Raw genomic sequence first — 26072 nt, forward strand, 5'->3', positions numbered from 1 at the left:
CAAACAGTGCAATAAATTAAATAAAAAAAAACAATCACTAAATTATTTGAAGAAAAATACAAATCAAACAACAAAGCACAATGATTTACTTTTACTGGTGTTTAATACTCTTTAAATCAAACAAATACGTATCGTTTTGGAGAGTACTGTGAGATTTAAAAATCACCTACGTTAGAGTAATATAATGTTTTCATATAGAAAGAACTAGCCTTGAAGATTTAATATATTACAAAGGCTAAACTAACAGATCCCCAACTACATAGCACAGTGTTTTGTATTAAGTGTATGGCAATTTAAGCACTAAATTTCCCTGGTTAAGTTATGAACACAGATTTTGCGTGGTTTGAAATATTTTGCCATTTGACGCTCAAAAACAGAGAAAAGATAGGTATAATCTTACCGGAATTGTTATTATAACCAAGGTTTGTTTTTTCGTATGTATGATCAAAAAAATAATGTTTAACTGTTGATAGTCGCATTTATGCTCGTTCATTCTAGCCTGTATCTTCCTAGCATTACTACAACAATAATTAATAAACAACGAGCATACGTTAACCTTTTAAAGTAGTATATTTGTACCTAAATAATGTATTAGAAGAAATTTCGAGGAAATGAAAAACCAGACGTTTATTTATGACCACAACCTTAAAATGCGTTTGGAAATATAACTTTTGTATTAAATGTTTTAATATCCATTTTTTACACATAAACAAACATATACCACTCTTTAGAGCAATATCCTTCTAGTTCCAAATACTTATTGTTTCGTATTTTCTGTCAGATTTAGGTACTCATTCTTTCAAAATACGTAGTAATATTTGTGATAAAAATCACATAAACTACAAATGTATTTTATCTCATTTATTTTAATTTATTCATTTCAGATTTCAAATTAGAGTTGAAGACTATCGATTTCCAATACTTTGTCAGCTTTCGGCTATTAAAATAGTTATGCAGTAATATTGTTATTGATTGTAATGCTCACACAATGTTTTGGAAACGCTTAAAGCTGACGAAAGACTAGAACGAATAAGCCAGCCAAATTCAATATTTTATACATCATTGTCATAGGAAATCGTCAACTGTATTTATGTGAAATCTAAACCACCCTATGGTGATTTGGTACTGTTTTTGAGGCTTAAAATGAGGTGGACTACACGTTAAGGAAATTATTACCGTGGTAGATCAAAACCAGTTTTTTGTGTAACCAAACGTTGATTAAAATCGTTTGTTGTTTTTTACTAAGAGGCTCTGTGAAACAAAGCTTTTGCAGATAAGCCAGCAAGCGAGAAGATAGTTTCATTAAATATGTACTTAACTAGTAGAGTTGTGGACAAAGTAATGGCTAACTTTAGGACAGTCACGTGCTTAACAATCATGAATAATAAATAACACAACAGTTGTTCGATATTCAGCAGTTGAAGCCCTCGTTTAATTTTTTAAACTTGTTGTTTTTCATCCCATTAAAAGTGTTTTAAAATCATTACGTACGGTAGTACTTAATAGTAGGGATCTTGCTGACACAAAACGACGGCCATAAAATCGCTCGTTTAAAAGCACCTTTAAAATATCTGAATATTAACAATGACTATTTCACAGTATTGGCTAGGCAAAACTAAAGCTTATTATACTTATAAAGTCGCCTAAAGATGGAGTGAATCAAAAATTCACTATATCAACGAATTTTCATCTAAGTAAGTGAGTAAATGACTTTCCCAGACAAAGTTACAGAAAAAAATGACGAATCTTCTCGCTTTAATTATTTCACAGAACTCTTCCGTCTGGGGTCCCAATGATTCCTTTCTTGTACCGGAAAGAATACTAGTATATATATATATATATGAAACGAACGATGTGCTACTTTGGGTGTATAATTAGATTTGAGGGTAGGTTGATAGAGATGCTGATGAGTAATAAAATCGAATCGAGTATACGCGCGCCCCACGCTTGGTATTATTTGCACACAAAAATACAGCTAATAAAAGGAAACAAACAAGTATAATAAAAATGTTTAAATTTTATAAAGACAAGCAGGAATCGATATATACGTAACCTAGCTAGCTATAGTAATATAGAAAGTTTTAATGCTACAAAAAGTATTGAAACAAGAAAGTCAAAACTACAAAAACTGAGTTACTTAAACTTTTTTTTTTTAATTATCCCTACTTTGGCTCAGGCTAACATAATTACAGTTTTGCGAAAGTAGGGATGATATTTTTTTATTTTAAGTAACTCAGTTTTTGTAGTTCTGACTTTCTTGTTTCAATACTTTTTGTAGCATTAAAACTTTCTGTATTACTATACCTACCTAATCAATTCATACTTGTCTTTATAAAATTAAAAAATTCTTAATATCCCTGTAGTATTAAAAGGGCTTTCCCTTTCTCTTCTAATACCCGAATAACGTTGAAGATATTGGATTTATAAATCTATATCCGAGTTTTAAAAGCATATGACGTTTAAAATTATCAATCCACCTTGTCATTTAAAATGACTAGAACACAGATTGCATCATTTATTATTTCCAGGATCACCTGTGCTAAGAAAGGAGTTTATTTGTTTGTTTCAGAATATTTTACATAAAGAGACATATAAGGTATCTGTGCAGAGCAGTCCTTAATTTTGAGGTAATATAATAGAGGGAAGGCAACTAGTCAACAGTACCCAACGCCAACTCTTCGACTACTCTTGTCTGACCGACCAATGGGGCATGAAAGTCACTCATACACCACATCCATGGCCCTGAAGTGCGGAACGCGTTTTCGCAGCAAATGGATGAGGAATATGAGTTATAGTGGAAAGTAGTCAATAAATATCGCGTATTTAATCATGGTTTATAGTGGAAAGTAGTCAATAAATATCGTGTATTTAATCATGGATTATAGTAGAAAGTAGTCAATTAATATCGTGTATTTAATCATGGTTTATAGTGGAACGTAGTCAATAAATATCGTGTATTTAATCATGGATTATAGTATAAATTAGTCAATTAATATCGTGTATTTAATCATGGTTTATAGTGGAAAGTAGTCAATAAATATCGTGTATTTAATCATGGATTATAGTAGAAAGTAGTCAATACATATAGCGTATTTAATCATGGATTATAGTAGAAAGTAGTCAATAAATATAGTGTATTTAATCATGGGTTATAGTAGAAATTAGTCAATAAATATCGTGTATTTAATCATGGGTTATAGTAGAAAGTAGTCAATAAATATAGTGTATTTAATCATGGGTTATTGTAGAAAGTAGTCAATAAATATCGTGTATTTAATCACGGGTTATGGTAGAAAGTAATCAATACTTTAATGTATTTAATCATGAGTTACAGTAGAAAGTAGTCAATTATATATGATGTCTGAATTGGAAAGCTTAACTTGTTGAGAATTATAAAAAATCCACAAAATTAGAAGTTATGTCACTCGCCGAATATTTTTAATGATCTGTATGATAAACAATACGCTTATTTATTGTATGAATTATACGTTAGTAAACATAACGCATAGTTTCAGATAGACTCTGGTGAAATAAATAAATACAATTCCGTCCAGATTACAACGTGAAGGTTAGAAAGAGACTTTTTTTTTTCTAAGCAAAAAATAAAAAGATGGAAACTTACATATTTATGAAGCAAGTACATTTCTTATTCTGTCATAATTATTTGAAATGGACAGTAGATTTCAAAGATTGTTGAAGGGACGTGATTAAATTAGCGAAAATGTTATTTGTAGAATTGTTTTGTATAAAAATTACTTTCTTTAATGTTACTTTCATTAACAGTGTTGATTAGAATGTTTAATATATCTAATTTTTAATTGTTTATTATTATACTTTCATTATAGAGAATATTTTGCATTGTTAGCATAGTATATGAATTTAGGACTAATTGAAATATTCTAAGCTAGCCGAACTTCATCACATATTATTGGGTTTACGGCCGAGAATATTGCTAACAGTATGGGTTCCGAACTGACGAAACAATGCATTATAATATTTTTAAGTAAGAATACTATACATAAATATATATTTAGCAATACACATTACTGAGTTTTTATTTTTATTGTTAATATAAATAGGTGGTTTACTGTGATCGGAAGCTAGTATTAAATATATAAACACAATAGCACTTTCATAGCATAGAAAGATGTGTATTTCATGTATTTGGTTCTCAATGCAAACCAAACATTTCCTATGGTTTGCGTTTAGATTTCGAATACCCCAGTTGAGTCTCACACAGTCTCGTCGTACTCGCATTTGGAGAATCCCATTTGAGGCTCAACTGAGCTATCGATGCCACGTGCCGTTACTAGCTGAGTCGCAGCACTCATAACAAGTTTCTCGAAATAGAAGTAATACGCTTGCGCCACTGTTGTATCCTATAAGCTGATGAATTGTGGCTCCCTCGATAGGAGATCGTTGCTAAGTAACAGAAATGGTAATCGCGAACAGAACCCTTGTGGATAGTAATATGAGCCAAAGCCTGTCAAATGTGATCGATAAATAACACATTTTATGCTTTATGATACAACTCTCCAGACAATATGGCTTTATAAACAATAATACTAGACATATGAATATCGATCGATATTTGTACAAGTTTATCGGTATATTTTTTTTGTATTTCATTTAATTTGTGCGTTAAAATGGCCTCTTCGAAATTGTACTTACTCTGTTTCTGTAATAACTCACGAAATTGAAGAAATATTTAGGGGGAAAAAGATATCAGTATGCAGTGTAGCAATTATAACTACATGTGTTCTCCAAGAACTGAAAGTGTGAATTTCCATAGAACTTATAATTTAATTGCGTACCAAGAGAAGTGTGAATTTCCATAGAATTTATAATTTAATTGCGTACCAAGAGAAGTGTGAATTTCCTTAGAATTTATAATTTAATTGCGTACCAAGAAACTGAAAAGCTTTTGTTTCACAGTCATATGCGTACAATAATTTTATTCTATTCTGAGGCCCTTCCTTTTTAGTTTAAGCATCTAATATAAAACGATTTATTTGTTTGGGAGTTTTGATTTTTTTTTTTTTTCATTTACCATATTTTCTGTTGTTTTTTTTTTTTTCGCTTCTCACGCCATCTTAACATAACCGCAAACACACCCAAGTCATATTTAAAGTTTAAAACTTACGATATTTAACTATACAATCAGCAGGAATAAGTTATATTTTTAAGGTGCAATCTTAAAGTGCAGCAGAAATAATGCTACGAAAACTTGACTAATATTTCACTCACTAACTAAAAATAGTTCAGTGAAACTTATACTGGATCTGCCTGGATGTAAGTACTTACTATATCTTTTCTGACAAACAAAAGCACAAAAATGACTGTGAATGTTGACTAGACAAGGTAAAGTCTTTGTGTTCACTATATTAGTTCCGACAAACTAAAGCAAAGAAAGTACTGTAAATGTTGACTAGTGGCTCAGCGATAAGGCTGAAGGCTTACATTGCTAATAACCAAGTTATGATACCCGTGGTGGGCGCAGCACAGATAGCCCATTGTGTAGTTTTGCGCTTAACAACAATCAAACAAACACTAATCTTATCATGTGACTTGAGCAGTTAGAAATTCAATTATTCTTCCTAGTGTGTTCTGGTGGGAAAATGTTTTTTCACATTAAATTTCTAATTATCTGTAAGCCCACGTGGTATGACGACTATGGCAATGAATCAGTAAAAATCTAGGCTTTCTATTGGTTATAAATGTAATAGAAGTCGGCCTCAGAGAAATCTATTAGCAAATTGTAAATTAGAACATGTCAGAGGTAGGCATGGGAATTGGTTTCTGAGTTTTCATTGATTGCTCTTTAGCCCCATAAGATTGAAGCATATACAAATATAGCTTCAGTATATCGATGATGAAATTATAGAGAATATTTTACGTTACATTTCGTAGTTTTCTAGGGGGTGGACAAAAAACCCAGAAGAGGAGACCGCTCAATATCAAATATCCAAATTCTCACACTAAGGGAATTTGAGGTTGTTTTTAAATATTTCCTTATATAATTAAAACTTTAAACTTATATAATATAAAGATTTGCTTTATTATCTATGGTTTGATGTCAAGTTTGTTTGTATACCATGATAATTAAGCAGTTTAATTGAATTTTGAATGCAACTCACTAAAACGTCGTTACATGCGCAGTTTGAACTGCCATGCTAATTTTTATTCACACACGCACCTACCTAACGTGCAATCAGTCACGTAGGCACATTCAAGTTCTCTTCCAGAGCGTGGGAGTCACCAGTTTCCCATAATTCATTTAGTGCCGATTTTAGTGAGATTCGCTTATCGACTGAAGTTGAACTCAAAACTACCTCATTAAACATTTATAATTCTGTGAAAAGCGAAGCTGAAATACCAGAGGAGTTGTTCATTCAAAATTCCAAGGATGGGACATGTGATAACACATATTATTTTCAACATATGACATACTATAAACCAGTACTGGTACTGGACGCCGAGTACCACCGATACTGGTACAGACAGCAAACTCTGGTCATAGGGGTAAACGTTTTTTGTTTTGTTTTTTCACTTCATGGCATCATGGGAGCCATTATTAGTTCTTAATTAACGCCTTTAACTGTTCTGTTCTAAACTCATGAAATGGATAAATTAAGGGCAACAAAATAATAAGTTAATCTGGTTTTAATCTACATTTTCAGGATTTCGTCTCTCTTCGATCTATTTTATAAGTATACAGCGTTGTTGATAAATATAATTATTTCTCAGTTGTTCCAATTCTGTATATTACACTGTATGTCACTATTGTTGTAATGATAGATAATGTGTAATTATATCTGTAGCACATTCTTCACGAGTGTTAATTCACTGCAATATTTTTCAAAACTTTCTACTTATTACATATCACTAAGCCTAAAGACGGCTTCAAGAAAAAAACCTGTAACTTTGCTCCATAAATGTAGGACTTGGGGACAGAAATCTGTTAAAAGAAAGTTGTTATTATTTTCAATCAACGCGAAATCTTATGTTACCATTTTATTACTGCTTTTCCATTTTATGTACGCTACTGATTATATTGACATAAGTTTGAATTTAATGTTGCCTAAACGACACATTCGTAGGGATTGAATAACGAATTCCTAATAGAGCTCAAAGGTGGTACATCAACACCAAATTGTCTTCGTTTCTTGTTTAAATTTCGTCGTAATTGTTGAACGCCTGTATAAAGCAAATTCTCGGAAAGATTATCTTCTAGAGACAACTTTCGAAGAGGCCAAAAATTAAAGTGAAACTTTAAACACATTCTAGCTCGTTGAATCTAAGATCTTTATGTTCCTTTAAAATTTCACGCACCGTGTCTATACGATGTCAGCTAAAAACCCTGCGTCAATGTCAGTAATGTTTTACTCGTGGTAGATGACATTGAAGCGTCGCAGGTGGTCTGTGTGGCAGGTTTCTACATTGATGCACGACTTTTAGACCGCACTGTATACTAAATTGTATATTTTGAAACAATATCGAATTTCCATTTGTTGTGGAAATTGAAAGTCAGCAGAACATTTAATCTATATAAAACGTGTCAAAAATCAGTGACCAATAACATTACAACATATATCGCAAGGAGAAAGAAAATCCTTCAGGATAAAGGAGTGAAAGGTAGGAGGTGGAGGTACCAAGAGAAGTTATAGATCCAATTACGTAGAGGGTATCGAATGACTGATTCAAGAATAATATTTTCCCTACATTTTTGGTACCCGCTCCAGGTCCCTTAACTTCCAGCTTTCTCTTTTTTTGTCTATTTAAATCTATATTATCTGTGATCCATGTTCTAGTATTGTTGACTCAAAAAGATTCGAATTATTATTATTTTAGATAGAATTTTTCTTTGTATTATATGTACTTTGCACAACAACGTGGAGTTTCCACATTGCAACGTAACATACGCTTCAGAATGTAAACTATAATATTAACAATGCGGCTGTCGCTCTTATCACAACATCTAATGATTGCACTTTTCTATTTAAGTACACCTGTGTGTAATTGCAGCGAAGCTTCTCAAGAAGTGGACGTATATTACGTCGGTATGTGTGGTAACATAGGGATATTGAGCTTCCTTAAAATATACTTCTAAGGTATTAACAAAGATTACGTATTTTATATGCAAATTGTACTTTAGGTAAGTATAACATTGCAAAGAAACTGACTTATAAGGTTATGTTTTTCATCTAATTTTTCTTTTGTTATATGTTTTCAACATCTGCCCATAACTCAATTTAATTTAAGCTTTTTACATATAATGATTTTTAACAGTCTAACGCCTATAGAAAGAGAGGTAAAATAAATAATGTGTGTAACATTCCCCTTTCCAGTGAGTGTATAATAATCTTTAGCAGTGTCGTTCAGGCCCGGCATGGCCAGATGGTTAGGGCGCTCGACTCGTAATCTGCGGGTGGCGGGTTCGAATCCCCGTCACACCAAACGTGCTCGCCCTTTCAGCCGTGGGGGCGTTATTATGTGACGGTCAATCCCACTATTCGTTGGCAAAAGAGTAGCCCAAGAGTTGGCAGTGAGTGGTGATAACTAGCTGCCTTCCCTCTAGTCTTTCACTGCTAAATTAGGGACGGCTAGCGCAGATAGCCCTCGTGTAGCTTTGCGCGAAATTCAAAACAAACAAGCCCTCTTCAGTTATAAACGTGGCATGTATTTATTTTTAAAGGAAAAATTCACTGATTTTCCCAACGGGAATGTTCGGGGATATTGATATCCCCCCTCGCTTCGCTCGTGTCAATTTTATATACCAACAGTGAAAGTTGTTTTTGTATTAAACTGGTTCAATATACCTGTAAACATTTCTCATAAAGAAAGTTGTCCAACTTTTGATAATGTGCGTCTAAAAATAGAAAACAAGTGAAAAAAATTATATTTATTATATCACTTATTCTTCTAATATTTTGTGAATCATTATTTATATTCTGTGTTCTTCTCAATTGAAAATATATTATAAATCATTTTTCACTGCTTTGATATATACTTTCTCCACAAAATAATATAGTAAGCACGTATATTTCAGTTATGTAACTGGGCTGAGACAACGTTAACACTGCTCCAAAGGGTAGAATAGAACTCAAGGATTTTGATTGGAAATGTGAGCTTTTATATTTTCATATTACAATTCACTTCACCGACAGATAAGGAAAATTGGTATGGTAAATATAGCGGGAAAGCTGAATGGCGTCGTATTCTACTTCTGGATAATATTGTATCTATATCTAATAACTACGCCAATCCTGATGTAGTCCTCCCTGGTTGCTCAGCGGTAAGTCAATCGGCTAAAAATCGGTTTTCGATACCCGCGGAGGGTGGAACCCAAATAACTTATTATGTAGCTTTGTGCTTTACAGCAAACAAAATGTAGATTGTTTGGTTTTTATCCACATTGAAACGAATCATTCATGGTACAAAAGAAACCGGTGTTTTCTGATTTTCAATCCTCAAATATTACCAGTTATATCTTACATATTATCTTTTGTTGTAAACGTATATTTGGCGTTATATTTATTGGATCAGTAATGTTTAGCCTTATCTTCTGGTTATGAGGTTATGTGTTTACGCGTATCCTTTGGTTATCAAGTTACATGTTTGCCCTGTTCTCTGGTTATCAGGTTGTGTTTATCCTTATCCTCTGGTGATTTATTAGAGGTTCCAGATGTGTGTTTTTATTGGTTTGCTCGTGTTGTGAATTCTTTACTTATGATTTACTTTTTCGTGTCAACGTGTTTTCAAAATATTTTTTATATATTTTTTTATTTTAAATATTTTTTTTATGTTTTATATACATACATTAATCAATTATTATTAATTATAATCACAGTGCCTTTTCGTAAACTTCCGTCATCATTGTGATTTTCAAACTGCCACACACCGAGCGTTTTTCGTGTTCGTCCCTTGTTTTAAACCAATTCTCCATCCATACACACACACACACACACACACACACATATATATATATTGCTTTGCTTTAGATTATAAAATAGGTTTTATCATCTTATTACATTAATTTAACTTATATTTGACTATAAATCAGCAAAAACTGATTTCTGTAAGGAAGGGTTCTTACAGCACATAAGTTACCAATCAAATAAACGAAAGCAGCGAATACAGATAGTTTTTTCTCGTTCATCGCATTTAGTATGGTTGACAATATTCTGTGATGTATAAGTCTTTTAAATATACAATGTTGTGATAGTCTAGTATATTCGTTGCTAAATTGAATATATTTGTTAATTTACTATGTTATGAAAATATAATCTTGGTTCATTCTTCAGTGTGTCGCTTCTTTGTTCGTATTAGTGCATTAAGGTGACAATCATGATAAAAATTCATATTGTAAAGTACACTTGGTCTAATTGAAACAATATATATGTCCGCCTCGTATATGAAATAATTAGAGAAATATGCTGCGCTTAACTAATAGTGAAAAAAGTTGAACACGAAATCATATGTAAGTGCCTACAATGTTCACATAGACTAAGTTTAGGTTCAAATAAATTTATATCTATTTTTTTTCAGTCAAGGCTAAAAATTCAATTACCAGAGACTGTGTTTCTTAGGTTTCATTGCAAATAAACTTGGAATTTTCTAGTATAGTTTATGTAATGTTTGCATCTCGTAAGTAGTGAGCCAATATTCTCATAACGTTTCAAAACTGAGATATAAAAGCGGTGTTTAATCGCTGTAAACAGTAAGTATAGTTTTACGTGTATTGTTTTTTTTTATATCTACGTTTAGTAAACTAAATTTCTAAGATTAAAGTAACTGACATCTTCTCTCCTTGTAAATTGGTCCACATTGTTTGTTTGTTTGTTGTTAAGAACAAAGCTACTCAAAGGGCTATCTCTGTCTGTTCCGCCCACCATGGGTATCGAATCCCGGTTTCTAGCGTTGTTAGTCTACAAACATAACGCAGTGCCACTTGGGGCAAATTGGTCTATAGTAATATGGTTGTGCTTTTGATTTGGAAACATTGGTAAATGTTGGTCAGTAAATTTGGATATACATACTGCGATATAGATGTATAAATTTTAATTAAACTATCCAATTAGAGTTGACTGCATTAGAAAAATTACCTAAGATTATAAGCGATGATATGGTATAGTCAATGTTAAATCTCAGTTTGCATTTTAATTCTTCTGATAAAATGAAACTATATTTTCAGTGCTTTAATTTAAATGTTAACTAGATAGTGCATAACGTTAAAATTGAAAATTTTATAAAAGTAGGCCTAGAATTCCTACAATGTTTAAAAGCTGACGTCAAGAATCTAATTACTTCGACAAATACCTAGAAGTTATGCATTAGATATAAACACTAGAGGAGCGGTCAATTATCAAGCTAGTAGTGAATCAGTCAGCTAGTGTTTAGTTTTCAGTTGGTGGTGGCAGTCATTGGGTGAAGTATTTAGTTCAAGCGAAATATCTGGATCAGTATTAGTTATCTCCTATGTTCAGTTACTCGATCGATTAGCCTGTTTAGTCGTAGTTTAGTTAGTTATATATTTCCGTTTGAACATCATTTGTAAGCTTAGGCCTATAAATTACAACAGTGTATAAGCTTGTAGAAACGTTAGGGAAGAAATAAACTATTTTTTATCCTTTTGTGGACTGGACTTTCACCAAATAATTTAAAAGAACCAACCCAACGAAAGAACAACTTTACAACAGTATACATCTTCCTTTAAAACATTTTAAAGTTTCTAAAAATAATTTAAAATGGAAAGTTTGAAAAATTGCAACAGTTTAGGTCAAGGAAAAAAATAAACAAGACCCAGAGCAAGCACTATTATATAACAAAAGACAGCCACTCACAATTAGTTTCTTTTTCTAGTACTTTGATTAATGGGTAAATTATCTATAATCTTGCGTCTATTATCCCCCATTTTCTTCCCTAACACAGAAATATTTACCCCTGAATTGTATCTACTGATTGAACTATGTTAAGAAACTTAGAAATTGGGTGGTGATACTCATTAATACTAATTTCTATCATGCAACTTCACCGCAAAATCATCCACAATCATGCCACATAATCTGGAGCCATGGTACAAATATTGCCCGTCAGTAAACAGTCAAAGTAGAAATTATATACGCTTATAAATATGAATTGTTATTTGTTAACGTAATTTGCTGGAATTTATTTAATATACGGTTTATTTGTCTGTAGTTAAGCACAAAGCTACAAAATGGGCTATCTATGCTCTGCCTACCACTTGTATCTAAACCCGGTTTTTCTAGCGTTGTAAGTCCGCTGTGCCACTGGGGGGCTTAAATATACGGTATTGTCTGTTCTGTGTCACTTCCGTTTAATTTATGCTGATTTAACTCAATGAAACATTACAATTTTCACTTTTTTGTTTTGTACTTTAGTTTTAGTTATTTAATTTCATTGTGCATGATATTTTGTTAGTATAAAATAAGAACTATTTAGATGGGCCGGGCGTGGCCTAGTGGTTAGTGCCGCAAAAACAAAATCGCCCTTCGCACTCCATGGATACGTTAGAAGAAAAACGGTCGACCCTCTCTCCCTATTCGATGAGTGTATCCCAAGGTTGGCGGTGGGTTCTGTTGACTAGCTGCCTTTCCTATAATCTATCACTAGGAACAAATAGCTCAGATAGCCCTTGTGTAGCTTTAAGAGAATATCCGGTAAAAAAAAAAACATAAAATATTCAGATAATGTCATAATAAAGCGAAATACCAGTAAAAGGAAACAGTAAATCAAGAGTGTCTTATTTTTGAAAACATTCTTTGGGAAAACCTGTAATTACTTCAGTACGTTTAAAAATTTATTGGTCTGTGCCTATTGAAGTATGTTATTCAGGTTAGCTTCTGCCATAACATATTGCAAGTTTTGATAAGTATAGTTGACAAAAAAAATACATATAAATGTGCGACTGAAATTTCTCTTATTTTTACAGTGATTAGAGAACAGATAAGACTGAAATACTAACAATTTTAAATTCTTGCCGTAGTAAACATGTACGCTGGTTAAGTAGGTCCAACAGATTACATAAGGCTAATTTCCTAGGCCTAACTATAGAATAATATCTTGAACAATTAATAAGTTAATAATTAATTACTGTTAAAACTGAAACAGCCTGTAATTTTCAAATAAGGAAACTCTTCCTTCTGACAACTTGACTAATAATTTGTAAAACATTTTTGTAACAATAGTTGCTATTTTTTTTTGTTTGTTTAAACCTATACAATGAGTTATTTGCGCTCTGCCCACCACAGAGAATCGAACCCTGGATTTTAGTGTTGTAAATCCGTAAAATTACCGTTTACCCACGAGGGACTGTAAGTGTAAGTGAGACAATTTCGTATTTAATGTTCGAAAGTGTGATAAAACATTGAGCATAGCTTTTTTCTCACTCATCTAAAAAATAGTTTATTAGAGATTTTAAAACAAATAAATATTCAATTCAGTATTCAACTTCAACAACTGTATGCTGTAAGCCACTGTTCAGGAAGTTATTTTATTGTTGTTGCTCATTTCAAGAACTCATTAGCTATGCCCGACCCGAACCAGCCAAAAGTCTATGTAAAATATTATTTGGGTTGTTAAATTATGCCGGACCTGAACCAGCCAAAAGTCTATGTAAAATATTATTTGGGTTGTTAAATTATGCCGGACCTGAACCAGCCAAAAGTCTATGTAAAATATTATTTGGATTGTTAAGCTTTGCCGAACCTCAACCAGCCAAAGGGACATGGGAAAAAACATTAATTACTACAAGACATAGCATTAAGTTTACGTAGTAAAGAATGTAGCGCTGCTCTTAATAATTGGATATTATTTCCTATCTTTAACCTACCACGTAATATAATTTAGTTGTGAGTTAGTATATAGTATATATCATAGTTGATTGTCTGCACAGATCATATCTTTACGGTTGCTTATTGCACTTTATTTGAGGGCTATCTATACTAGCCGCCCCTATTTTAAAGAATAGACTAGAGGGACAGCATCTAGTCAACACCACCTATCACTAACTGTTATCAGCCTGAATAGAGGAATTTTTATCGTCCCTCTTGTTGAGCACACATGACCCTATAGTTCGTAGCGCAATATTTTTTTGTTTGTTTGTCTTTGCGGTAAAGGGACGGACGGGAATAATGAAACCTCCGATCCACAATCCATTTTTTATTATTTCATATATCGTGGATGCACCACATTGGTTATCGTCAACGAGTTCCTTTTTTTTTGTATCCTTTATTCTCTAACTAGGGATGCTCCACTCAACTCTGACGAAAGAAAAGCAAACACGAATGAAATTTCTAAAGTAATTACTTTAAATTATTTAATTCTAAATTCTAAAGATAATCAAAACGTCATTATCTATATATATTACATTATCTTGCGGCTAAAGCTAGATTAGGCAGGATCAGATTAAGGTTGTTAATTTTGTCGATAAATTAAAAAAATCCATTAAAGACAACGTCGTAAAAGAATAGAAATCTACGAGCAGTTTTATATGAATATCTTTTGCATATACACTATATTGTTTTAAAATCGAATAAAAACATAACGAAGAGAACGTCATATTTGTGTGTAGGGAAAACTCTACTGTTAACTTTCACTAATCTTACAAATATATATATATATATATATATATATATATATGTGTGTGTGTGTGATTCGTATCTCATTATATTTTAGCCTAGTTTGCTCCTTTCAAACCAGAATTTGGAAAGATTAAACCTATTATTGAGCTTCATGTATAATTGAATATATATATAATATTGACTATCAGAAATTAGCGTTTCATGTTGGTAAATAAGGTTATATTTATTTGTTGTTACGCGTAAAATTAAGCAATGGGCTATCTGTGCTCTGTCCACGGGGGGTATCGAAACCCGAATTTTAGCATTATAAGCCCTCTGACTTATCACTGATTCACCAGGGGGAGGTACATAAGAAATATAGATCTAAAATGAATTGAATTAGGAAAAAGTGCATAAAATACTAAAATAAAAATTTAAGAATAATCGCTACTATAATAAAAAGTATTAGGTGTATGGAAGACTGTTATATTCCTTCTGTTATTGACTTGCTTAAATACAATAATGTTAATAAGGAATGTTATAATCGTTCCTCGTATCTCGCATTGTAAAACAAGTAATGTTACTGTAATGACGTTGTCCTATTGGAACCTATATTATCATTATCTAATTAAAAACACCTTAGGTGTGAAAAAAAGGTGCGGCCAAAAAAAAGGACTGAGTGTGCGACTTAAAGGAATGAATGAATACTTGTTGTAAAGTTCTTATCAATGCTATAAGTGTAGCTACCAGTTTGGCCGCCAATTTTTATTTCATTCTTTTGAGTCGCACACTCAATCCTTTTTTGGCCGCACCTTTTTTGCACACCTAAGGTGTTTTTGATTAGATATCATGACTTCTTGTCAATACACACCAACAAACCACAGCAAGTAAGAAAGTGACACCTGATAGTAACCAACATTAGCTTTAGGATCGCAACCGAATAACTCGGAACAGATCTATACTTTACACATCCAACTAGTTTTTTCCTCTCGAAAACAGTGTTAATAACTTCCCTCATAGTAGCCCCCCAGTAGCACAGCGGTATGTCCGCGGACTTACAACGCTAGAAACGGGGGTTTCGATACCCGTGGTGGGCAGAGTACAGATAGCCCATTGTGCAGCTTTGCGCTTAACTACAAATAAACTAACCTTTATAACAATGCCATGGAAACAAATTAACAGTTTCTTGTCATCACCCGCATGTACTCGGTACAACCGTGTCAAGCGTCATTATTTATGCTAATTGCTTAAGCTAATATCACGCGACGCTAAATACTCTTTAATTAGAATAATTTCATAAAATTTAGCAAATGTGTGCTTAAAGGTTGGCAGTGAATAATAACCGTACACCCGTATGAGCTTTTTGAAAACTTGAGCTAGAAACTGCTAATCTAGTTTACTGGACCTAACCAACACTCATGTATCTACACGTGCTTTCACCCTATAGTTTTGCTGCTCTAAATTAGCCGATTTTAATCCGAATGGCAAAATCTAAAAATATTCCACCTTTACTCTTAGGTGAAGCTTTAACAAAAATTTCAGACCGATAGCTCACGTGACGTTTTGTGTAGGAGTGCGTAAAAATTGTGGTCAAAATTGAGCCCTTTTGTTGAATAACTTTGCACATGTGGCTTATATTTAGACCAAATTTAACACCTTATTGTAGTTTGTAAATATCTATCAGTGTACCAAATTTGAAAAAAAAATCATGAACGTTAAGTATGTTTTTCTGTCAAATAAAATTTCCGCACTTTCGGTGCAAAGAAAAAAAATAGGAAGAAATTCAATCAAAATTGACAAGTTTATATCTCGTGTATTTTTAATGAATTGCCTTGAAATCTGAAAATATATGATAGTTTGGATAGCTATAGTCTGAGCTGCAGAAAGTGGAATATTACTAAACTATCACTCCTGTTTAATAACATACAGTGTCCTGTAGGTTGTTTTGGCCACACGACGCACTACCATGTGTTTTCATTATACATGCAATTGACTCCAGTTATTATCGGTATTTCATTTATATATTAATCGTAGTAAAGAAATACTAACCTATAAAATTTGCAGAATATTTCAATATTGTCCATACACATATAAAACTATGGTCGCGTGATGCCTCTAGTTACTAAATGTATATGATACATCACCCGCCGTTACAAAAGCTTTGTCCGGCGTTTTGAATCAAATAGAAATATTGACTGTCACTTTGATAACGTGCCTATAGCTTAAAGTGCGTAGTATGTTCAGCGAAAACTCGTCTCGAACCCAAAATCCCTTGATCCTCAGCTCAACAAACTAACTACTTGGCCAAGCCCGGCCCAGGAAACATGAGATAAAAACTCTGACGCTGGAACAACAGTACACAGTCAGACTAACACTTAAATCTGACTTTGATGAGCACATCTAAGAATTTTATGTTCTTCTTTTTGTCAGCAGCAATAAATCATGGATCTTCCTTCATTATTCCGATTCTTATAAAGCTTGTTCTCATGAACCTCACCTTACACTCACTTTCAAGAGCAGATACAGAGGGAGTTGAGGGGTCTTGACCCCTTTCCAGAAGATAAAATATACAAGTATAGATACCTTGTTAATCAGTTTATTAAATTCTAAATAATTATTTGAGGCCACTAATGTCAATTGGAACGACACGTTTCTTATTATTATAACTATTTAAAATATAATGTTTAATTAATTTTAGCAATTAACATATCAATAAGTATTGACATATATTGGTCCAAGAGTTGGGCATTCCTATCCACCTCCAAAACCCTGTATCTGACTCTGACTTTTGTATAATAAATCATAACGAAAATATAAACTTCTTATGAAGTCTAATTCTATAATCTTTTAAATTTTGGTCTTATTCATAAATAATGAAACTATAGCTTTCTAGATAACTACGCGACATTACTTGTGACCGGAAAGAACAAATAGAGTCCATTGACATTTTCCATATTTTTCATTCAATTAACAGATAAGAAGGAAATAAGACTTGAGCATAAAACCACACATCAGTGTTCTAGTAATCTAGCGTTTTCTTGAGCAACCCAGCTAGGACCACTTGCAAAAGGAGATTAGAAAAAATATTACAGAACGAATTTGTCAAATTATTTGCACATACCAAACCTCGAGGAAAAACAAAACAAGAATCGGACGTACTTTCTCACGTTCTAAAACTTTTCTAAACATATTAATTGAAGTTTTGAAAGGAAAACTGGAACGAAGCAGTTCCTAACACTGAAGTCAGCAATAAGTAACAAACAAACAAATTCAAAGGTGACTTAATTTCAAGGACTATGCAAGCCAAATTAGCCTGAAATTTCCATAAGATTTCATTATTAAATGTTTTTCTCTTTTTCTGTAAGGAGTTAGATAGATTCCTTTTCAACACAACATCATACAGATTAGTATGGAAACTGAGTCGGTATTGAAATGGTTCATCATCCCAGTTTACTTTGATTATATCTTTACCAAGAAATGTATTTAGGGGGCGATTTGTTTGTTTTGAATTTCGCGCAAAGCTACACGAGGGCTATATACGCTAGCCGTCCCTAATTTTTTGTCAATGAGCACTAGGTTTATTCAATTCAAATAAGCACAAATATTTTCTCCTGCCCTACTGTCATTTTAAATTAAGTAAACAATCTGAAATAAAAACTCTGATATACCTACGTTTAACGTCATTTCTTTCTCTTCTTAAGTTTCAAAGGGAGGTTTTATTTGTTAAATGTCTAGTTTCGCATTTTGCGAGCAACAACAGATGAAATTTCCATCTAAATCAGTCCTGAACTTTTTTTTTGCACACAAGTATACAATTCGAATCCTTCTATGACGCACGTTAGTCATCACGTTGACGTAAAGAAACCTATTTACAGATCCTATTTCTAAATACACTTATCGCTTTTGGCACGGTGCCAGTTCAATTGCGTTGTGCGTTGCTTTTTATGCGAAGCACAAGAACACGCCCTTGTCGAAACTGTGATACAGTGACGTCAATATGACCAAATACTAGAAAAAGCCACCAGGATAGCTTGTCTGCGTTGAGAGTCTTCGTAGTTCCCTACTATAATCTGAACAGACTCGTAGATATATATATTATACAAGCTGCTTTTGACAAATATTTAATACCTTAGTTTGAAGGCTGCGGATTAAATTTTTATAATTTTTATATATATGTCTTGGCTTAATTTTCGATGTTCACAAAAAACAAAGGAAACCAAAACAGACATCGAACATAAGTTGAGGTGCAACGATGATGGCCGTCCAGAAATACTTATGTTTTCAGTGAAAATTGTAGCATATGGCTTCTTAGTTTCGTCTGGGAAGAGTTAATTTGTCATTTCTTCGATTTTTTAATAGAAAATTAGCAAATATTTAGCCTCTCTTGCCAAAATGCTAAGGCACTGCTTATTATTTTAACTGCCAATATATTTTTTTTTAGAATAGGCAGAAATATAATGTTTTTGATTAAGTCATTTCGTACTGTCTTTGTACCTGAGAGATCCAAATATCGATACACATCAAATATGATAAAATATAAAAGGAGAAAAAGAACAAATTAATATGTGAAGTTTATCATCTAAGAAACATAGGTTGATGAAAATTAAGCATTAATTTTTAAAGTATCATACTGCATATACAAATAGTTTCAGAGAATTTTTTCGTCTCTCATTATCTAGGGCCCGGCATAGCCAGGTGGTTAGAGTGCTTGACTCGCAAGCTGAGGGTCGCGGGTTCGAATCCCCATCCCATCAAACATGCTCGCTCTTTCAGCCGTGAGAGTGTTATAATGTGATGGACAATCCCACTATTCGTTGGTAAAAGAGTAGCCTTAGAGTTGGCGGTGGGTGGTGATGACTAGCTGCCTTCCCTCTAATCTCTCACTGCTAAATTAGGGACGGCTAGCGCAGATAAACCTCTTGTAGCTTTGCGCGAAATTCAAAACAACATAAAGCAATCAATATTCAGCCCAACTATTGAGTATTGGTATTAAACGAAAGGCCTCTTGGGCAGTGATTTGTGGAAGACAAAAGATACATCTGAAATGCCATTTTTATCCGTAATGGATAAATTAAAAGGTATATGGAAAAAAAACTTCAATTAACGTGGTTTTTATCACACGTTTTAGACCTATTACTTAACTCGATTTCATTCCGTCGATTGTCATTTACTCATTACGTGGTTAATACATTTTGACCTCAAAAGATCATCTGTAAAAAACATCTTCATAGCCAAACTGAACTTTTGACCCTTAGATTACCGACTTTTTTATTACAGCGTCCTCTACCGTTGAGGTCCACAATACTGCATCATATTGTGCAATGTTATGTTTTTGCCTGTTATAACACTCAGTGTACAGAACTGACCAAACGGACTGGGAGAAATCACCCATTTTTTAATGTAAAACACGTGGTGGACCCCTCCAGCAGCTAGTGGGGTTAACAGTATTGATGGTATTTTTATTTGAATTTTTATATGTGAATTATATGTTCTTAGGATCTTCTAACCGATAAAATACAGACCACAAACATTTTGTTACATAAATAGTTAAAAACCTCTTTAAAAGAATATTGGATCCCATCGTTAAATATCTATATATTTTATTACGGCACAAACTACCTTGAATGAACTAAATCATGTTTTACAGATAGCACTTCTAAAGATACAGACTTCGTTGTTATAGTCAGCACTCACCACTATGCACGCGAACATTCCATAAATTAAATCATATCTACAAAATACTCTACTTATCGGTGCAGAAATTATTTTTTTACTCAGCCAGGCTAGCCCCGCGACTTTCTCCAAGCTCTACCATTTGCTGCACCTTCCCTAAGAGAATGAGATTATTCCACTCGCCCAAAATTGGAAGGTATATTTTCATTTCTCTCAGTGTTTCACTTACAGGGTTTATACTGAAGTACGTTCTCTTTATGTTTCACTTGTAGAGTTTATATTGAATAGTGTTCTCTATACCTATGTTTCACATGTAGAGTTTATATTGAATAGTGTTCTCTATACCTATGTTTCACATGTAGAGTTTATATTGAATAGTGTTCTCTATACCTATGTTTCACATGTAGAGTTTATATTGAATAATGTTCTCTTTAAGTTTACTTGCAGTATTTCATTTCCATGTTTTGCTTAAAGAGTTTACAGTTAAGTATATTATCTTTGCATTTCACTTACAGAGACTATAAATATATTGATGAGTTACATAAGGGGTGTGAAATAAGTGCCATAATAACTGCATCCAGATCGAAATGATCAGGAATAATGAACCTGTTTATGCTAGAAAAAAAAAAACTTATTCCTTGAAAATAATTCACATAAACACACTGTGTTAGAGAAACAATTCACATAAACACACTGTGTTAGAGAAACAATTCACATAAACACACTGTGTTAGAGAAACAATTCACATAAACACACTGTGTTAGAGAAACAATTCACATAAACACACCGTGTGAGAGAAACAATTCACATAAACACAGTGTACTATAGAAATCGTTCACACAAACACAATGTATTACTCAAAAAGATCACATAAACACAATGTATTACAGAAATAGTTCACATAAACACAGTGTCTTATAGAAATAGTTCACATAAACACAATGTATTACAGAAATAGTTCACACAAACACAGTATATTACAGAAATAGTTCACACAAACACAGTATATTACAGAAATAGTTCACACAAACACAGTATATTACAGAAATAGTTCACACAAACACAGTAGTATTACACAAAAAGATCACATAAACACAGTGTCTTACAGAAATAGTTCACATAAACACAGTGTCTTATAGAAATAGTTCACATAAACACAGTGTCTTATAGAAATAGTTCACATAAACACAGTGTCTTATAGAAATAGTTCACATAAACACAATGTATTACAGAAATAGCTCACACAAACACAGTATATTACAGAAATAGTTCACATAAACACAATGTATTTCAGAAATAGTTCACATAAAAACAGTGTCTTACAAAAATAGTTCACATAAACACAGTGTCTTACAAAAATAGTTCACATAAACACAGTGTCTTACAGAAATAGTTCACATAAACACAGCGTACATCAGAAATAATTCACATAAACCCAATGTATTACAGAAATAGTTCACATAAACACAGTATATTACGGAAAAGTTCACATAAACAGTGTATTACGGAAATTGTTCACATAAACACAGGGTAGTACGGATGTTACGTATTACAATTTATCCCGGACACGTCTCCAATTTATTACGTAATGTATTATAATTTCGAATAGCCTGAAACTGAGTTAAATAATAATTTAGATTCAGAAATTAAATAAATGTCGAATGTATCCAATTTATGATACTTGCCATCAAGATTGATATACGCAGTGTTTTAATACAAATATATTTTAATATACAAATAATAACACAGTTTACAATAACGATTATTACAAATAATGATCCATGTACAAAAGTTTTACAAACTTACAAACAATATTTAGTCCTCTATCTGGTCTGGAACTTCCTTGATATCTTATCGAGGGTTCGCGATGAGCGAATTAATTTTGAGTAAATGTAAATACAATTCATTTAACAGGGAGCTAGCTAGCTCTGAGCTCTTCGTTCTTCGCCGAAACACGCCGTGTTATCCACCCTGAAGTTATATAATGTTTTCATAAAAATGCTACTATTCCATGTGAATCCGCTGAAGTTAAATGGTTTTTAATATTCGAAATTTATAAACGTTCCTGGTCAAATACCTGCATTACCCGATTAATAAGCGTGATAACAATCACAGTCATAGTTTCTGAAGTTTATAGCAAACCAATAATATATACTTTCTTTTGGCGCATCACGTTGATTATATTTATAGGCTTGGGGAGAGTTTCTCGAAATGTCAGCTTATGCAACAGTATAAACGATACAGCAGTGTTTACGTACACACATATATTGTTGTTTCGTACACGTGAGATTTTTCTACAACTCTAGTGAATAGGCGGTAATTTCACAATACCGATTTAACAGTATAAGTTATATACATTTCTACACATAAATTTAACTTAACCAAACATCGATATTTAAATAGATATATAATAGCAAATCCGTCACAACTCCCTCCTTAGAGAAGTAAAAATTGGTATTAGACAATTTTTAACTAAGATATTAAATACATACACATTGACAACAATACATTAAATATAATACATTATAAAAGAATTATACAACTCCAGTAAACATGACAGTATATAACACAATCAATACAAGTAACCTTATGATCATAAAATTACATAGCATGTGAAAGTACATCAGCCCAAATGTTATCAACTCCTTTGACATGGATTATCTTCAAATCATACTCTTGTAATGATAAACTCCAATTGAACAGTCTTCTATTTTTGCCAGTCATTTGGTTATGATCAATGTAAATGACAATAGGTTGTTTTGAAGCAGATATATATTCATTGAAATGTTCTAAAGCTAACACAAAAGCCGATGTCTCTTTTTTTTCCACAGTAGAATAATTCTTTTTGTGACAATTAAACATTTTATAAAAATAACAAACTGGGTGTTCAATACCTTTATCGTCTGATTGCAATAGAATAGCACCAGCACCAAAATTATTGGCATAAACAGCTAATGCGAAAGCAAAGTCAGGTGCCATCAATACAGAGTAAGTGCACAATAAAGATTTGACCTTGGGCCTGTCAAAAACATCACATAATCGACATAAATGTTCTTTCCAGGTGTCCCTGGAAATCACAATATCATCAACATAAATTCCAACATCTGACAAATTATTGAGCCATTGATCCATCATTCGCTGGAACGTTTCTTGAGAATTTTTCATCCCAAAAGCCATTACATTGTACTGAGTTAATCCATCAGAAGTAACTAAAGCAGAGATTTATTTTGCCCTGTCAGTTAGAGGAACAGCCCAGTATCCCTTTAGTAGGTTACACTTTGTGATATATTTGGCTTTTCCAATTTAATCAATACAATCCTCCATTCTTGAATAGGATAGGAATCTGTCTTGGTCAAATCATTTACTTTGCGAAAGTCTGTACAGAATCTAACCGAACCATCATATTTAGGAACAAGTACACAAGGTGAAGGCCAAACACTTTTACTGGGTTCTATAATTCCGTTTTCCAGCATGTAAGATATTTCTTTACGTATTTTATCGGCCTTGATCGGATTCACACCATAGGGAAGTTGTTTCACAGGAGAAGCATCACCTATATCTACATCATGAAAAGTGATGCTGGTTTGATTAGGAACATCCGGAAATATACATTCATATTCAATCAATAAACTAGCAAGTTGATTTTTCTCTTCAGGAGACAAATGATCGAGTTGTGAATCAAGGTTGGCCAGAGTGTCAGAATTATTCAGTATGATGTTGCATTCATATCCGATATTTTCAAATTTACGGGCGTCTGAGTCAACGCATCTGTCATCAGTATTAGAAGAACACTCCACGGCTAAAATATTTTCCGGTGAATCTCGGATGTGATAGGGTTTCAACATATTGACATGACCCAGCTGGGTAGCCTTTCGATGATCAGGTGTTTTTACAACATAGTCCGTATCATTGACTTTCTGAACAACCTCATAGGGACCATGATGGCTAACTTTGAGTGGATGTCCCATAATGGGTAACAATACTAAAACCATGTCACCAGGTCAGAACTTATGCTCTTCGGCCTTGCAATCATAAATATTTTTAATTTTAGCTTGGGATGACTTCAAATTTCCCCTAGCCAATTCAGAAGCGCGTAAGAGCCTGGACAGCAACTTGGAAACGTAATCCAATAAGTGCATTTCTTTCGGGTCGTCCTCCAACCATTGTTCTTTCAGCAACTTCAAAGGACCACGCACTGATTGGCCAAACACCAACTGAAACGAGCTAACCCTAACGACTCCTAAACTGACTCACGAACAGCAAATAATAATAAATTACTTCCTTCATCCTCATCCTTCTCGTTATCGAAACAGTAAGTCCGCATCATATTTTTCGACGTAGAATGGAATCTCTCAAGAGCACCCCGTGATTTGGGATGATACACACTACATTTTATCTGTTTAGCACCGAGCTGATAAACAACATGTTGAAATAACCCCGAAATAAAATTTTATCCCTGATCAGATTGAATTTCTTTGGCCAACAAAAGTAAAGAAATTAATCAAAGCCTTAGAAATTTTTGGGGCTGAAATATTTCTCAAAGGGATAGCTTTAGAGAATCGAGTAGATGCACACATGATGGTCAATAAATACTGGTTCCCTGATCGAGATTTTGGTAACGGTCCAATACAATCAACAATCACACGTCTGAAGGGTTCTTCTGAGATAGGTTTCAAAGGAACAAAAGGAATTTTCTGGTTAGGTTTTCCGACCAGCTGACAGGTATGACAAGTTTTACACAACTGAGAAACATTTTGCATAATTTTGGGTCAAAAGAAATGTCTCATAATTTTGTCACATGTCTTGTTGACACCTAAATGACCTCCCATGGGGAGTTCATGGGCAACTTTCAATATTTCAGGAATGATATGCTTTAGGAACATCGATTTGGTAAACTAATGCCCAGTCCTCTGAAGCTGGAGCATCTAGTGGTCTCTATTTTCTCATAAGCACACCATTTTAGAAAAAAATTACCATTTGGAACTTTCTCCAGTTTATCTTTTCGGAGTGCATATTTAAATAGTGAATAGTTCTGTGGATCCTTTTCTTGCTCAGAAACCAGTTTACTTTTAGCAAACGGAACTTCACCAAGTGAACCAGATCCCTTACATCCATCATTGTCACTCACCGAGGAATCGTCAGTAGGACAATCATCCACAAGATCCCCATCGGACCCAAAAAATGTATGAGACAAATCTCTGAATACATGTCTATCATTTGTTTTTGGCTTGATTTCTTAGCCTGAGCTCGAGTCACAGCACACGAGGGAAGCGCATCGAGATTCTCCTCAACAACAACAGTATCCTTAGATGAAACAGTTATCGGCTCGCTAACCATTTTGGGTTCGGCAACAACAGCCTAATCGTTTCCCAACATTAATTATACACCCTTATTTGGCAGAGTAGGTCTTACTCCAACCACAACTGGTCCCGAAACTAGGTCTGATGTCAAATAAATATTATGAAGAGGAACGTTAAAAAAGCCACCCTCGATACCGTGGGCAATAACAGACAGAACTCGAATCCAAAGGCAGTATACCTTCTAACAACAATGATTGAGTCGACCTAGTAATACGTAGAATACGAGTGGGTATGGGATTGGCAGTGTCATTTGCCAAAGACACAGAACCAACAGATACAAAAGGTCTAAATTCCTCCCTGATTACATCAGCCTTTATATCAGTGATCGAATCAACAATATCGGGTGATCTACGTCCATATGTGGGCATAAATGCGCTGGGTGCTGTCTCCTTTTCTTTTTTCATTTTCAAACACCAACAATCGGACATAACATGACCAGGTGTTTAACAAAAATTAG

General features: G+C 33.4%; 1 protein-coding gene across 6 annotated transcripts in view; it reads right to left on the bottom strand.

The window, feature by feature from the left end:
• The window catches only part of LOC106467053 (glutamate [NMDA] receptor subunit 1-like), a 127079-nt gene that overhangs the window by 58405 nt on the left and 42602 nt on the right, over window positions 1-26072 (bottom strand). Inside the window, exon 1 of one of the 6 annotated variants that reach the window (XM_022395718.1) lies at window positions 18255-18354. The exons of the other annotated variants lie outside the window; for them this stretch is intronic. Within the exon in view, the coding sequence (XP_022251426.1) occupies window positions 18255-18266 (12 nt within the window). The 5' untranslated portion in view covers window positions 18267-18354. Of the gene's footprint in view, window positions 1-18254; window positions 18355-26072 lie in introns of those variants that run through there. 6 annotated transcript variants of the gene reach the window in all.

This window comes from Limulus polyphemus, unplaced genomic scaffold (genome assembly GCF_000517525.1).
Source record: "Limulus polyphemus unplaced genomic scaffold, Limulus_polyphemus-2.1.2 Scaffold77, whole genome shotgun sequence".
NCBI classification, from domain to species: Eukaryota; Metazoa; Arthropoda; class Merostomata; order Xiphosura; family Limulidae; genus Limulus; species Limulus polyphemus.